The sequence below is a fragment of the Melozone crissalis genome, unplaced genomic scaffold (genome assembly GCF_028551555.1).
Source record: "Melozone crissalis strain CALT ecotype California unplaced genomic scaffold, PUWL_Pcris_2 ptg000027l_1, whole genome shotgun sequence".
In the NCBI taxonomy this organism is placed as follows: Eukaryota; Metazoa; Chordata; class Aves; order Passeriformes; family Passerellidae; genus Melozone; species Melozone crissalis.
In genome coordinates, this window is record NW_026535805.1 from 3,552,181 (window position 1) to 3,568,467 (window position 16,287).

At 37.8% G+C, this 16,287-nt stretch overlaps 1 protein-coding gene across 1 annotated transcript in view; it reads left to right on the top strand.

Moving 5' to 3' along the window:
- The window catches only part of USH2A (usherin), a 373,967-nt gene that overhangs the window by 283,745 nt on the left and 73,935 nt on the right, over window positions 1–16,287 (top strand). The window contains exons 50-54 of the mRNA XM_054280520.1: window positions 4,458–4,681; window positions 6,982–7,192; window positions 8,022–8,219; window positions 8,769–8,923; window positions 10,715–10,913. Of these exons, the coding sequence (XP_054136495.1) occupies window positions 4,458–4,681; window positions 6,982–7,192; window positions 8,022–8,219; window positions 8,769–8,923; window positions 10,715–10,913 (987 nt within the window). The remainder of the gene's footprint in view (window positions 1–4,457; window positions 4,682–6,981; window positions 7,193–8,021; window positions 8,220–8,768; window positions 8,924–10,714; window positions 10,914–16,287) is intronic.

Here is a 16,287-nt window from a genome sequence, read left to right on the forward strand (position 1 = left end):
ATATTTTCATGTGTCTTTTCTTTCCACAATTATTAGACAAATTATATCCCATCAGCCTTAGGCTTTCTCAGCCTGACAAAAAGACTTCAGAAACTATTGTGGTGTGAAAAAGGAGTCTGATTTCAAAATACAGAAATAATGAAGGTTTAGTACCCAGATTTGCTTGGTGTACAAAGCTGAGTGATGGTGTATGCCAGTTTGAGCCTCTTAGTTGTACAACCAAGAATCTTAACATATAACTAAGAATCCAGATCTGAAGGCTGAACTCCTCCTTTCTCCAAAAAACAAGCTCTGTCTTCAGCTAATTTTTTGTGTTCCCTGGATCCTTCGGTGGTTCTGGTAGTAGGAGCACCCTCGTTGGGTGCTGACTGTCTGGATGAGGTAATGAGATGAGTATTGCCATGGTTTCTGTGCTTTCCATGCTATCCTTCCCTTCCACTGGCAACTCCTGGTGTGAGCTGTGAGCAGCACTGCTTGCATGATTTTAGCTGCCTCTCAGTGTGATCCCTAATTGTGCTTGATCTACAGCATGCATGCTCTCAATACCAGCTCTGAGCAAGGCCCTCTTGCATAGCCCTGCATTGTGTGGCTGCCACAAGACAGGGCTGGCTCATAAAACATCTCTTTATGTACTTTATTACTTAAACTCTTTTATTTGCCTGCAGGAGCCCTTTAACAAAATCACATTGAATTGACTTTCTCACACCAAATCAAATCTCTCTGGTCCCAGTTCAGTTGTCTTTGTCAATATGTATTTTATAAATGGAGTGAATTAACAGATGCTGTTGGAACAGAACTGCTGGGGTAGCGTTTATGTTTTTACTGCTCTCTCTGGGCAGATGAGTTGTGTAGGAGTGTAATACAGGTATCTTGGGATGAAAGTTATGTTCTTCATTTCAGTATATATGTATTCTTAACAGGTTTTTTTTCCCTTAAATGGAGATATTTAAAAAACCTTTATATCTCTCTTTTAAAAATGTGTTTAGCCTATAGCGCTCAATCATTTACACTATTTTTCCCAAGAATGGATCAGGATGACATTTTTTTGGCCATTGAAAAAGAAAACAGTGGCTTTTTTCATTGCTCATGGGTTTTCTGTGAGCACTTTACGCTGTGAGCCAGCACACAGCTGAACACAAATACAGGTTTGAAAGATGAATTAGCACCACAGTTGAAAAGAGATCGTATTCTTTTGCATTAAGCATAGAATAGATTGTGGTTTCTTATTATATCATATAGATCATGCTCAATTGGTTTTTGCTTAATTTCTTGGAGTAATTCAGCCTTGCTAAATACATCACGAAAATGCACAAGCCAGGCATAAAAATTTACCTGCTTCCTATCCTAATTATTGTAATTATTCTAATGGAAAAAATGCTCTTACACAAAAACATAATTTACTTATCATTGGCAAATGGATAAGTAGAATTTTGCAAGAATGTGGTAATTGGAAGGCTGATCTCATTGTCTGGAAGGAGAAGAGGTAAGGGGGTGGTTTTATGCAAAAGCTGAATTGCTTCTGAAGCACTGTTTTGCACTCGGCAATGAATGCCATAGCTAAAAATCTAGTGACAATTTAAAGCTTTTGTTTGAGAGCTTTAAGTCCTTCCAAAAAAAAAAACATGAGAGAAAAACTTGTTCACTAAAAGTGGAAGCCCTGTACACAATCTCATTTTATTGCATGTCCAATTCAAAATCAATGTCTTTTTGTTGAATCTAGATCCAGGTTTGCTCTGAACATTGGTTTAAGAGCTTGAATCATAGAACTTTTTCACTTGTCATTACATACCTTTTTCAGAGAGTCTACCTTTCAAAAAGAGATTTTTCATCCATCCCACATTACTTTTTTTCTCTTTATTTATTAATTTCTCTTTTCTTAGGTTCCCTTTTCAGCCCCTCGTTGGCCTTATTTAGTGGGGTGACCATAGAGACATCTACTGGCAAAGGCTGGCATTGGTGAACAGGCCCATCCTGAGCCCCACTGCTGCAGTGTGATTATCCAAAGTTCTCTATTTCTGGCTATAAAGGATAATGTCAGCTAAAACCACTCTTGGATTTTCACTCTCACTGTCTTTTCTTTTTTTTTTTTTTTCCTTTTAATGCCACTGTACTGACATCCCAGACTCATGAAAGATGATGCTTTGTACTGTTGTGGTTCCTGATCTGTAATAGTTGCAATACCCACATGTAAGCCAAGGATTTTTGGAGTAGTTTGCAATGTACACTGGCTCTGTATTTTGTTGATCCTCTATTCTGGCTCCAAAGGCTAAGCCTTTTAATACTAATTTTTTCCCTTTTGAAAGCATTGGTTTTGCAGATTTACTAAATTAGTAATTCATCACTCAGCTAGGTTTATAAATTTTTTTCAGTTTCTGGGAATGAACATGAAATAGTTGTTGACAGAAATCAGTGTTAGCAGGAAGTGTCTTTTCCAGCCCATGGATTTTCTTTTTGTTATAATGCATTACGTGCCTATGAAACAAATATATAAAATATGACACACACATTCCAACTGAGTTACAAACAAATAGCTTACATTTTGATGTTTTACTGAATTCAGCAAGGGTTTATAGGAATTCCTGGATCCTTAGGCAATTGAATAAAGCAATTTTTAGAAGGAAAATCAATCCATCAATATTACATGGTCCTATTTTGTTTTTCTTGGAGCATATTTAAAATTGTACATTTGAGGTGTCAAGGTTCAGGAGTCAAGTGCTACATGTGATAAATTAAGGAAAGGTCAGGGGCTATGCAATGCAGTTTCAGAAGATTGTCTACCTCTGCCTTTGCAGCTCATTCATGCTGAAGTGATGCACTCTGGGAATTACTACCAAACTCTGCTCTGCAACATCTGCTCTCCCTAAGTGAGTTAGTGCACGTCAGACATCTTTATGTCAGAATATTGCAGTGATGGATGCAGTCTTCAGAAAATGCTGCATAAAAATCTGGTGTGCCGTTCTGGCCATTAAGTGAAATTACTATTTAAATTAATGGCGCTGTCACAGTTTATCTGTGCAAAGAATGAACGCTGATTAGGGTATTAAGTAATTAGCAATTTATCACACTGGAACAAGGTTGATAATAATTAAAGAAGTAATGGTTTACCAAAGAAACTAGAAAGGGAGTCACTTCTTGTTATGTGAGTGAAATCTTGGCTGAAAAATTTAATTCAGTTAAACAAAGATGAGGTTCACAGTGAAAGAATACAGCTTTGCTTGTTTCAATAGAAAAACAGTTCATTATCAAAATTTTAGTTTGCCTGTCAAAAGTCCCTTGGGGCTGTCTGAGTTGCTTATTAGTATTGAATTGAGTCATTTTCTGTATTAATTCTCTCTTTAAAATTGGTAGAATCCTAGGACAATTTGGAAAAAGGGTGTGAATAAGAGGAAATATTTTACTTCTTGAAGAGCTGGTGCTCACAGTTTGATTGCTGTGAATAGAACCAGCCCTGACAAAAGGTAAAGTATGCAAGTAACATCACCATTTTTAGCCATTCCAGTGATTGAAATGTTCTGAATGCTTTAGCAGGATTACACCTTTAAAGATTAATTTTCATTATGAATGACTTCTAAGAGAGATTTGCTGCAATAAATAGCAGTGAAAAAAGTGGCCACTCTTGCACGTGTTTTAAATGCCAACATACAACAGAAATGACGCCAAACACAAACTACGTTGTAGATGTAAGAGTATATCACAGCCTGGTTTTTGTGTGACATCTTCCTAGTTTAATTAGTAATAACATTTACTTCATTGCAATTATAGAGGAGTTTGTAGTGTTTGGTTCTGAGTTAAAACTTACCCCTTTCTTTAGATGGTGTTGGGTTCAATACTGGTATTTCATATGAATATGTGGAAAATTGTAATGGTTATGATGAGCTTTCCTTTTAAAAATGAAATTATTAAAACCAGAAAAAAATAGTGGAATTAAGTTCAGCAGCTTATCAATTCCATTGTAGAAATTAAATTTATATATAGATGTCAACTTCTTGAGTGATAATTCTCTGTATAAGATGACTGAAGCTTCACTTTGGGTGTTTTCCAAGTCACCCATTGCATTCTAGGTACCTAATATGAATTCCTACTTTAAAATATAAAATATTTACATTCTACAGGAAATTTTCATCAACAATCCATCTCCAGCCTGTTGTGGCCAGTACACTGGTGTGGCATTCCATAGCAAAGTTCTTTACAAAGTTCAGGAGTGGTGAGCGTTGATTGTAGGGCACCCTGTTTATTTCTCTAATTCTTGATTGTTTTCAGCAGGTCTGGAAGTCAGGATGCTTACTTCAGTCACCTCACATTTGAATTTAATCTCACTTTAGCTAAATCTGCATAATTCCAGTTGCTGGTGGGTTTATGCCAAGATATATTGCATTGTGAGCTTTCTCCTTTCTTGTCTATCTATTTACTTAAATTTCATGTTCAGCTTTTTTTTGTTGGTTGTTTGTTCATTTCAGGGATGTTCTGTTGTGGGCAAGAGTATGTGAATAAGTCAGATACCATATGCTGCTCAGGTTCCAGTGGTGAGTCCCTAGCACATGTTAGAAAGAATGACCAAGTGCCAGTAAAATGCTGTGAGACTGAACTTATTCCAAAGAGCGAAGAATGCTGTAATGGAGTTGGATATAATCCTTTGAAATATGTTTGCTCTGACAAGATTTCAGCTGGAATGATGATGAAGGTAATTGATAGAAAATCTCTTGGTAGCTCTGATTTGATGATGGCAAGAGAAATACACTGTTCATAACTATTTTTCTAAAATAGGAATATAAAAACTCTTATGTGCATTATTCATTTTCACATTACATCCATATTAATACCAAATGAGTTTGCCATGATTGATGTTATTGCAATGAATTCTAAAGGAATTAATAATGATTAGCTGCCTCTGTGAAGTGTTGCCCAGCACTTCAGATTAGTACAGTGGCTAAAAGCTGGCATACTAACAAGACTGACATGTATAGCCAGCTTCCATTCTGTGACCACTGTTTCTGATGATGTTCATTAAGTGGAAATTAAAATTGGATGGCCCATTCTGAAGTATAAAAATGCTATAACATTTCAATTTGAGCAGGCAGCAGGACATGATTCCCCAAGCCCCTAAAAAATCCACAAAAAACACCAAAAATAACAATAAAGCAATTGACATTTTCTTGATGGACTTAATCCTGATCCTACAGAAAACCAGTGGCCATTTTGGCATAAATTTCAGCAGTACTAGGGTAGGTCCTTTCCTGCCTAATGAATTATATAGTTTATTCTCTTTCTATTTTAATGTCAGAGTAAACTAAACACCATAAAGGCTAATTTGGTCTTTTCCAAGAGTGCCGTATGACTGTAGGCATCAGCATGACACAATTTTGCCTGCAACTCCAAGTTGAATTCAACAGAAATCTTCAAGAATTAGCATCTTGGTGTTATGCATATGCCGTAAAAATGTTCTCAATTGTTGTATATATGTATAATATATATGTATATGCTTTTTATAAAATTGTATTTATATTTATGATAAGAGAGAGAGAGAAAGTGAAGGAGAAAAAAAAAAACATTGGATATTGTGAATTCTACAATAGGGAAATCAGAAAGATATTGTGGAATTTGCCAAATATATAAGAAAAGTAAAGCAGACTCCATCCTGCCACATGCAGGTGTTCCTATGTCCTTGTTGTTCATCTGCTAAATGAATACAGAAACATTTCTTACATCTTTGCCTTTTCATGTCAAGGTTTTAATGTAATTTCATTTTCGGACTGAATCATTTTCTCCTAGAGAAAATCCAGGCGTTGTGATGAGTCAGCTGCAGTTCCTCAATGCACTGTGTTAGTAGCTCATGCAAGGGAAAAATGGCTGAGAACAGGTTAATGAATTCTGGTAGATAACACACCAGATCCCTGCCCTAGGTATAAAGTATAAACAAGGGAAGTGCTTTGTATTTCACTTACCCACAGTAGAAAAGAGATAGCATTGCTGGCTCTCTGAGATGTATAGATTTACTAACAGCAAAAGGGCTGATAGCCTGACACATTCTGCAGCTACTTTACATGGGAATGCAATCCATCTATATCCTGCATCCTATATGGATGTCTATCACAACATAATTATTTGTGGAAGGGCCAAATTTGGGAAGTTAAATTAGCTGAAGTTTCTAATCAGCTGAGAAGCTAATTTCAATACTTGAATTAAGGAAGCATTAGGTATAATCTGCTTGGATTTCCTTCTGAAGTTTAGGACCTAATGGGCAAAAATATGTGTTGCAAATTTGGCAGTACATTTCTTTCTGCAGCAACCTATATTTCATGAGAATTATTGCTCTCTAGCTTATGGCTTGGCAAAAATATTATTTCATGAATTTTAATGGAAAGTTGTGGATGCTTAGTGTATATTTCTGTGAATTGTACTTTATGGGTTAAATCTTATATCTTTATGTTTGCAGAGGTCCTCTTATTGCAGCAAAGCCTGTGTTTAGTAGCAATGTGGCAGAAGACATGATTTATATAGCCCATGGATAGAGTTTTCAGCCTCAAAAGCTGCCAAGGACTTGCACAGAGCCCTCTTGTGTACTTGGCAAGCTGTGTGAGGGGCTGGGAATTTGCTACTGATTTGCCACAGGATATTGGCTTTTGCAGGAACAGAATGTTCAAATTCTTGGATAAAATCCTGTTGTCATTGATTCTAGATTCTTCTATTTTCAACAAATCCAGCCATTTGTGCTTCCAGTAATTAAAATTTGTGATGCTTTCATCCAAGGACCCTAAAAAAAAAAAATCTGTTTCTTTTAGAAAGGATTATAGAAACATCAATGTTCAAAGACAGTAGACAGGCCAAAGGCTGAAAGGGTCTCACATATACTGGAAATATCAATGTAATCAAGGTGGTGGCATGGTTTTTGTGTTGCATAAAGATAGAGAAATACTAATGGAAGCATTTATAGAGAAAGAAAAATGTGGGAAATATATTTAAATTTTCCTATGTATTCCTTAGGTAAAAGAAGAATGCAAGGCTAATGTCCTTTGCCCTTTATCTATGGAGGAAACAGCACATTGTGGAAAGTGTGACTTTGATCCTAAGGAGAGTATCTGTGCGTGGATAAAAGGTTCACAGAGTGCTGCAGAAACAGAGGTAGAGGCAGGTGTGTGTCCAGCAGAAGAGGAGACTGTCTACACGGGAGGTCCAACACAGTATTCATTTACAGGTAAGGAAAAGTGGCAGACCAGACTGGTGATTTGTTAGTGTAGATAATTTGCTCTGGAGAAAAAGATGGCCTGATTGCTATCAGATAGCCCAATTAAACGTGAGGCAGTGTGAAGAGCAACATGGATCTTCTGGAGTGAATCCAGAGGAGGCCATGAAGATGCTCAGAGGCTGGAGCACCTCTGCTGTGCAGACAGGCTGAGACAGCTGGGGTTGTTCAACCTGGAGAAGAGAAGTGAAGGTTTCAGGGGGACCTTAGAGCACCTTCCTGTACCTAAGGGAGGGTCTGCAAGACAGTCAGGGAGGGACTTTTTACAAGGGCAGGTAGTGGTAGGACAAGGGGAATGGCTTTGAGCTAAAAGAGGGCAGGTTTAGATGATACATTAGGAAGAGATTCTTTACTGTGAGGGTGATGAGGCACTGGAACTGGTTGCCCAGAGATGTTGTGGTTGACCCATCTCTGGAATTGCTCAAGGCCAGGCTGGATGGGTTTTGAACAACCTGATTGAGTGGAAGATGTCTCTGCCCATGGCAGAGGGGGTGGAATTTGATGGTCTTTAATGTAGCTTCCAACCCAGGCCATTCTGTGATTCTATGAAGAGTAGTGAAGCAGGATTCTTTTAAGAAGTAATCTGTGAATCGGGGTGGGATATGCAATGAGAGAAATTCAATGAGTACCTAATACGTAAACTTGCTTTCAAAAAAGTTGATAAAATAATGGTCCTGTCTAAAGAATACCATCCATTTCTATCTGTAAACCCAGGGAAAAAAAAAGTTATTTTGTATTTTAATAAGACTAAGGTGATCCAAATGTAATTTTCTTTTCCTAGATGTGAACCTCGAACCTTTTGTCACATATGAGTACAGGGTGGCTGCTTGGAATAGCTATGGAAGAGGTCTCAGTGAAGTTAGCAGAGCTGTCACTAAGCAAGATGTGCCACAGGGTGTAAGTCCTCCAAAATGGGCCAAAGTAGATAATCGGGAAGACATGATACTGCTCAGCTGGGAGGAACCACTTCAACCAAATGGTATTGATACATTTTTATAAGTGTTTTTTCTATCATTCCAATGACAGTGTTCCTAAATCAGAAAACATGTCTTAATTAAACCCTGTCACTGAAGTACATATATTCCTAAACTCTGCAGGAAGGCTTTTTTGTAGGTTGCTATAATTTTCATTGCAAGTAAGAGGAGAGTCTTCACAGAAAACAACTTATTATGTCTTTACAAAGTGCCAAAAAGCCTCTTTTGAGAACAGTTTTAATAATAAGTGTGCAAATATGATCAGAAAATGACAGTCATCCTAAAAAGCTTTGGGGATTTGGGGATTTCAGGAAATCTTGCTTATTATTTTCAAACTGTGAGGAAACTTAGTAGATCTCTCACTAAAAATGGGATCTGCTCAGATGCTGAGGAAAGTAGCTGGTAATTGACATTCAGCATTTAATCAGAATTATTATCTGCTACTCTGACCATGTGGATATTTCATTGAATGTTTTCTGTATGCAGAGTAGGTTACTATCCCATGACACAGGATCCCTCAGCTAACAAAAGGGAAAACTTTCTTTCTGCAATAGGTCCTATTATTCACTACATCATCCTCCGAAACGGCATCGAGCATTTTAGAGGAACAGAGATGAGCTTCACAGACACCAGTGGTGTCCAGCCATACCAAGAGTACTCCTACCAGCTGCGAGCCTGCACTGTGGCTGGTTGCACAGACAGCAGCAAGGTTAGTGAAGTGGGCTTCATGGAAACTGGTGCCAGGATTTTATCAGCCAGTGTACCAACATTGAAATGCTTTTGGAAAGGTGTAATTTGAAGGCACGCTGATTATTGAGTAAGTGAAAAAACCATAAATAATCTGATTTGGATTCAGCTACTGACAGGTGAATATTTGGAACCCCAGGTTGATAAAGCAAACAGAAGAAGAAAGCAGTGTCTCAGTCTTGGCAAAGCTGAAATTGCACTGTAGGAACTGGTGTTTGTTAAAGAGAAAGCTGTACATGGCAGAATAAAGAATATTAAAAAAATGCGCCTTCTCTAAACCAGGAAATTAAATTTTTGCTTCTCACTAGGAGGTCTATAGCCTCTTCTTCCTTGGTATTTCTTAGATATTTGCTTTAGTTATAGTCTAGCAATTTTTTCAACAAACTTCTTACTCTTCCACTCCAGTGGAAAAGCCTCCTTTCACTATATTACTCTTGGCTGGCTTTCTATATCTGCATCTGCTTCAGGCTTTACTGTCCCTTTGTGTGCAACCTGCCTCAGCTTCAGTTTTAAGCAAACAGGATCTCTTACCTCCCTTTCTGAGTTTCATTTCTTTGTGTATCACTTTGAATCACCAATGTTACTATTTAGCCAGCTCTGGTTTTTATTCTGCAAAGTACCTCCTTTATTTATTATTTGCAAAAACGATTTCTCAAGTGACCTCTTTTTCACAATATTATTCTTGCCTCTTTGAAAATGAATTTCTAGAACTACAAGGGTAAGGTCTGTGGGGCACAGGTGGGGAGTAATGACTATGTTTTGTAATTATTATATCTGTGAGATTGATTTTTTTTATTTGCAGGTGTTTAAATGTTTTTCTTGTTCATGCAAATCTCAGCCAGAAGTCTAAAATAAAAAACACTGATGTAGAGAGATGAAGAGAGGTGGATGTCCTCTGCCTGCACACAAAGCTGTGGTCTGGAAACTGTAGGCACAGTTGCTGCAACCACTGACCTGATAATAAATCCTACTCATTTCACTTGCCTGTAATTAAGGAGTTTACTGTTGCAAACACTGAAGTCTCCAAGTGGGGACTGATTCCACCAAATACACTAAGACAATATATTATAGAGGGCACATTTTATATTTACAGCATAATATAAATACTTTATGGTGGTAATAACAGAAAAAGAAAAGTGATTCTCAAAGAGAAAACGGTCTGACTCACTTCTTAAACCAATGTAATTTGGAAATGCCTCTTCTGTAGCTGATGGTGGAGATGTGTCAATAGAAAATTACCTTTTTTCCTTTTTTTTTTTTTGTAGAAAGAACTTAACAAGTGCAAACTTATCCTATCTTTCAAAATCTTTAGATTCCTTATGGAAGTATGGAGTTGCAGATAACTACAATAGAGCTCAGATTGCATGGGATATATGGAGGCTTGGCCCCATGTTTACTGGTGCTTAAAAATATATGAAATCAGGCAGTTAAAATGCAGAGACACTGACAAACCATATGGAAGAGAGTTATCAAGAGTTTTCAAGCAATACAGTTTTTGTTGTTTCACCCTGTGCCATACACTGCAGCTAAAACGTGGTGAACCTGTTGTGATAAATTGGAGACACAGACTTATGTAATGTATTCAAGGTCAGATTTCATTGTGAAAAAGGAGGAAAAAAGTAACTACTTCTCCAGCCCCTTGGTAATGATATGCCAGCCCAAACAACATTTTAAAACAAAAGTGACATTCTCATTGATCATGGTATCTGGTGTACTATTACATTAAATTGCTGTTTAATTCATATGTCTCCAGGTAGTTGCAGTCACTGTCCAAGGAGTCCCCGAGAGTGTTCAGCCACCTGAAGTCAGTGCTCTGAACTCCACAGCATTGCATTTAACCTGGGATGCACCCAAGAAACCAAATGGGATCATCAGAGAGTACCAGATCAGTCAGCTGGGGAGAGGACTTATATACATTGATGGTGCAGGCAGAATGCAGCACACAGTGTCAGGTAAGGAGGCAAAGCTCTTTGACAGGCTAATGTCCTGTCCTTAAGATGTAAGACAGTATTAATATATTAAAAATGCCACTTGTCAGTAACTTTGAAATCCCCAGCACTGTCACAGTTTGGAATGCTTTATCATGACTTTACATATCTTAAATTTATTTTTTTCCTATCACTTTCATTTCTAGCTGCTGTTTGTTAAAATATTAATAGATTCAATTTCAAAACTTTAAAATAAATCTGTCCAGCTCGACTGAAGATGCATGCTTTGTAGTGTGCTCAAGGACTTAGATATTCTGTGTAGGCCAGCCATCCCTTCATACAGATTCAAGTCTCTTTTTTAACATCACTGATGTGCAGCAATGCTGTTGTGAATGTGTAGCAGTGTAGGATCAGGAAGGATCCAGTACTTTATGTCTGAGACAATAAAAAGGAAAGGAAGACAGAACAGGAAAGATCCCAAATTCTGTTTATAATATTATATATTGCTTATAGCCTTTTTCTTAATACTTGATGAAGGAAGCTTTAATCCACGGATTCTGGGGGAAAGTTTGGCTCGGACCTCAAATGTATTATTTTTTATATATTCAATTTTTACTTATTTTTCAATGTTACACTGAGCAAAAATTCCTCTTAGAATTGCTCCTGTTGAACACAGAGCAGGAACGTAAGCATCATGGGATTTTTTTTTCATTCTTTGACCTCAGGTTGCTCATTAAATTTTTATATCTCACCAATGCATTAATTTTTCCCTAGGTTTTTTGCCCCACAAGTAGGAAATTTCAAGATTCCTCTGTTGTACATACCATATGACAGCCATCCAAAGAGCAGAATTTGACTTAGGGCACATAAATCCTCTAGAGCGTAGATGGCACTCTCAAATAGCCCTCAAAGCATGAGTCCTGAACAGGGTGGATCCCTTACTGCTTTAAAAGAGTTTGTCTCTGCTGTAGTCACTCACAGAAGAGCAAGATTGCTGTTCCTCTTTCGCAATATCATGCTCAAGTGTGAAATTCATCAATGGTGTATTACTCCTCTCTCCATATTCAGTGCTCTGGACATGAGATATTAGCCAGAGTCGGTGGTACATGTTTTAGAATTGCTGTGGTAAGTTTACACTGCGAAGAAGGAACATTCCAACAAGGAGTGATTTATCGAGCCCATTCAAAAATATTTCTCATGCTCCGCCAAGGCAGTTATATCTCCATTTTAATGCCAACAATACTTAGTAGTTGGAAGTGAGAGAAAATGAAATTAATTCCTGAGAAACAAGCATTTTTTTTTCTTTTGTGTGCATGTTTTGTTAACACTGTCCAGTGCGGCCATGTTAAGCCAGGAATGAAATAAGTGATCATTCCTCCCGACAGTCATAATCAAATCTTTTGCTGTTTTCTGCAGGAGCTTCCTTGGGTAATAATGTGGAATTCATGAGAGTGATTTAGCAGTGTGGGTAATTATTGCTCTCTAAATTAAAAGAATACGATAAAAGAATCAAATTCACTTCATACATAATCTCAAATGTTTGAACTGTTTGTCTTATTCCCTGTGGATGTATGTTTCGATTTCCCATTATCCTTGTTTTTTCTTTTTTTTTTCCTTTCCAAAACTGCCAGCTTTTCCCTGAGCAACAGTTGAACATTAATGAAGCTGTAGCATTAATATTTGTGGAGACTTTGAATCTCGGGTCTTGCAAATGGCAGACGTGAAGGCGAGCACCTTGCCACGGCACCATTGTCTTGCTGCTTATTTTTAATTACATCAAAGCTTTGGAAACATGATCCCACAAATGCTTTGTGGGAATAGTGGTGAATGTGCTCATCATGTGAAATCCATAAATTGCTTATAATCCTCTCAAGATGTTAAAAAAAGCATTAAGTAATTGAAGACAGGAAGTCCTCAGTTAATTATTTAGAGGTGTTATCAATGCTTTAAGCAAACTGAAGCATTTTCTGCTATCTCACTGAGTTGAATGCCACTGGGACCTAGGGGCAGCAGCCATCATCTTCTCATATTCTCTAATGCAAACAGCACATGGCAGCTTGTCAATAAAAGACCTTTTTATATCATTTATTACTGAACACTTCCAGTACCCTGTACAGAACAATTTGGATGACAGTTATGGCATTGTTTCACTTTGTGTTACTACTACTTTACAAATGGGCCTGCTAATGCTTTGCAGTGGGGCCAGGCAGAGGGTAAGACTGAGGAAAATAATTAGGGGTATTGTAAAAGAAAGCCAAGAGTGCCCTCTTCAGCAGCAGCAGGTCGGTTTATAGAAAAGGTTCTTCTCAGCTCCCCCCTTTTAATACACCAAAGTTAATATCCCAAGTAAGAAGCTTTATCAACAATTTTTAGGATCGATCATTTTTAGGTCAAAATCAAAGAAGATAATGAATGTTTATTTTAGTACAAGAAACAATAGTATGAATACTTTATGACTGAATAGTTTGAAATTCTTTCATCTGAACATATTTTCCATTTCAGGGCGATGAAATCTGAAGAGATACCAAAGTGTTGTCACTGGTCAGGTCTCTCTCCATATGCAGCACTGAATCATTAATAATATTTATCTGAAGGAAACTCTTGGGGGTGAAGGGGTTGTGGGAGGCTGTGGTCAGCAATCTGACATCCTCCTGAGTAAAATTCCCACGGCAGGGCCCAAGAGCGTTATCCTGGGAGCTAATTACTGACCTTGCTGGAGCCATACCCACAAATGGAGACAAACAGTATCAGAAGGAATTGATTTACCTAATAGAACAACACATTCTTTAAAAAAACCCACTATTCCACAGCCTTTTGGCAAAAGACAAATGCTGCAACAATATAATAGACTGCTTAAATTGACCAAAACAAAAAAATTAAAAATTTCCCACAATAATAAACCAAAAAAGGAGGGGAGAAAGATCCTCTAGGGAACAGTCAAGTAGAGACATTAGAAAAGCAAAATGCTGCTTATATTTCGATATTATTTTACTAGTTGTTTTTATTATCAATCACATACATAGATTTGCACAGAGCTTTCCAAAGCATAAGACAAGGCATCTAATGCAAAGCTTTAATAATCTAGATAAAAATCTGCTGTGACTGCTCCATATATGGCTAGAATTAAAGGTATCAGAATTTCACCAATAAATTTAGTGAAAGCATGTGCTCTTTTTTTAATGCTCATTTTTCTCTTTTAAGTGTAGTTGTAAATGAGTATTGCTTTATTATGCATGTTTCCTTTAAAAGTGAACATGACTCCCTTTAGGGGAATTCAAGTAATTTGTTGCCACAGTAATCTTTTCTATCCTGAAATGTTAAATACTTGGCTTTCCTCCATGCCTCTGCCTCTCTCCAGTCTGCAACTGTCATTTGCTCCCTCCTTACTTTTATACACAGTGTTCAGATGATTTTTCTTCTCTTCCAGTTCATGATTAGGTTACAGCAAGGGCTGTCCCTCTGAGTCATCTCTTTATTTTCTCTCCTTCACATCTTGTTCAATTTGTTAAGCAGCCTGCATGTCTTCCATTCAGTATTTTACCGTTCTATGTAATTGCTGCTTCTTTTTTCACTCTATTTGTTTGTAATGTATTTTAATTAAAATATCTTGGTGCTGGATGTAAGCAAGGATTTGTTTATAAACAAAACATCTTGCAGAGGCTTTTTTGTTGCCACTGAGTTGCATTGTTCTTTAAATAACTCCATTTAAATGCAGGAGCTACATCAAAAGTACACTGTTAGGATCACAAAGCCACATCCTTAAAAATTGACCTGTATAATACCTATGAATTGACCTGTATAATCCTAATTCAGCCTCTTTCCCACAAACAATCTACATTACACAGCAGTACAGTCATTTGTTCGTAGGGTTACTGCCTTGTTCAGTCCACAGTCAGTGCCTCTTCCAGGGAGGAATAAAAGGAAGCTCCTGTATGGAGAGCTGCTGCCTCCGCTTTAGCTGTGTTTAGTGGATTAATTCCTTCTGGGAGTCTCAGTGTGGATGGGCCTAATTGTGCTTCTGCCCAGAGCCCCATTCCCTTTCAAGGAGACAGGAACATGGAGCCCAGGGAGGGAGGCAGCTGGGGCAGTGCCAGCCCAGAGGGACAGGCGTGGATTGCTGCGCGGCTCGGGGCATGGACGGCCAAAGGCAGTCTGACACCCAGGGCTTTCATATTTGTTCAGGCTGTGGTACTGAGGAGGGCACATCTCAGTCTTCCACAGTTTGTCACAACCACCTCTACTTCATTTTCAGTACCTTGCCTGAATTTCCTGAGCTCTCAGAGCTGCAGCTGAAGGCACCAGTTGTGCTTGGATATATAAAGTTTTGCACAACACCCGGTAGTCTGACAGCCAGGTCCCAGGAATCCCAAATGGCTTCCTGGCAGCTCCGAGGAGATTTTTGGTTCTCTCAGTCTCTTTGAGTCGATATCCTGATTCTGAGAGAGAAAATATACTCTTTTAGTTTTTTGAGTTTATGTGGTTTTTTATGGAGTTGGTTGGGGGGATTTTTTGTTTTGGTCCTGTTTTAAGACATTTGGAATGCTCAGCAAGTTGATGTTAATAAAGCATCTGTATACTCTAGGGGTGGATGCTGCAAGAAAAAATCTCAAATTACAATTAATCAGGCTGTAGACCGCTTGTTGGAGGCAGTTTTAGAAAGGACTGTGCCACAAAGCCTGTGAAACAAAAGAGGATCAATTTGTATTGTACAATGTCCTGGCAATGGGGTTTCCTAGTTTTTGAGTGTTTAGTTTTGCAATTTTAATATTTGCAGAGAGATTTTGTGTATAATTTACTCCTTGTTATACTTTTTGTATCCTTTATGTTCAGGAACAGGAACCTTTATTTAATATATTGTGAGGTATTAACAAGGGGGTCCTTGAAAATGTGAGAGAAGGCTTTTCAGTGTTTGTGCCTGGTGATATCTTAAAGATCAATTTTGAGAAATTTCCAAAATAGTAGTTTAGCAAAGGTGTTGTGTTGTGGGCTAGGGGGTGCTGTGTGAGGAAGGCTGATCAGCAATTCAAGCTGAGCTCTAAAGTGATCTCACAGTGATCTGCATCTTTAACAATTTAACGACAAGAAGCCTTTAATAGGTGCACAGAATTGGCTATTCTAAAAGCTCAGTACCTTAGCAAATTGTGAGTGCAATTTTATGAGGATCCCTAAAGTCAAATTCTTAAACCACAGGCAACTTGATGTGAAATCTGAAGTCATCAACACACAGCACAAATATGTTTGAAAATTTTCAAGAAAAAGGCAAAGCAATATATTCTCATCCCATTCAAGGATGTATAGCATAGAAGATTTGAGCTGAAAAAAAAGTTTTAAAAAAATTACAAGTAACTGAAATTAATATTTAGTAATGAGGGTTTGGTTGTCAGTTCAGCTTCTAACT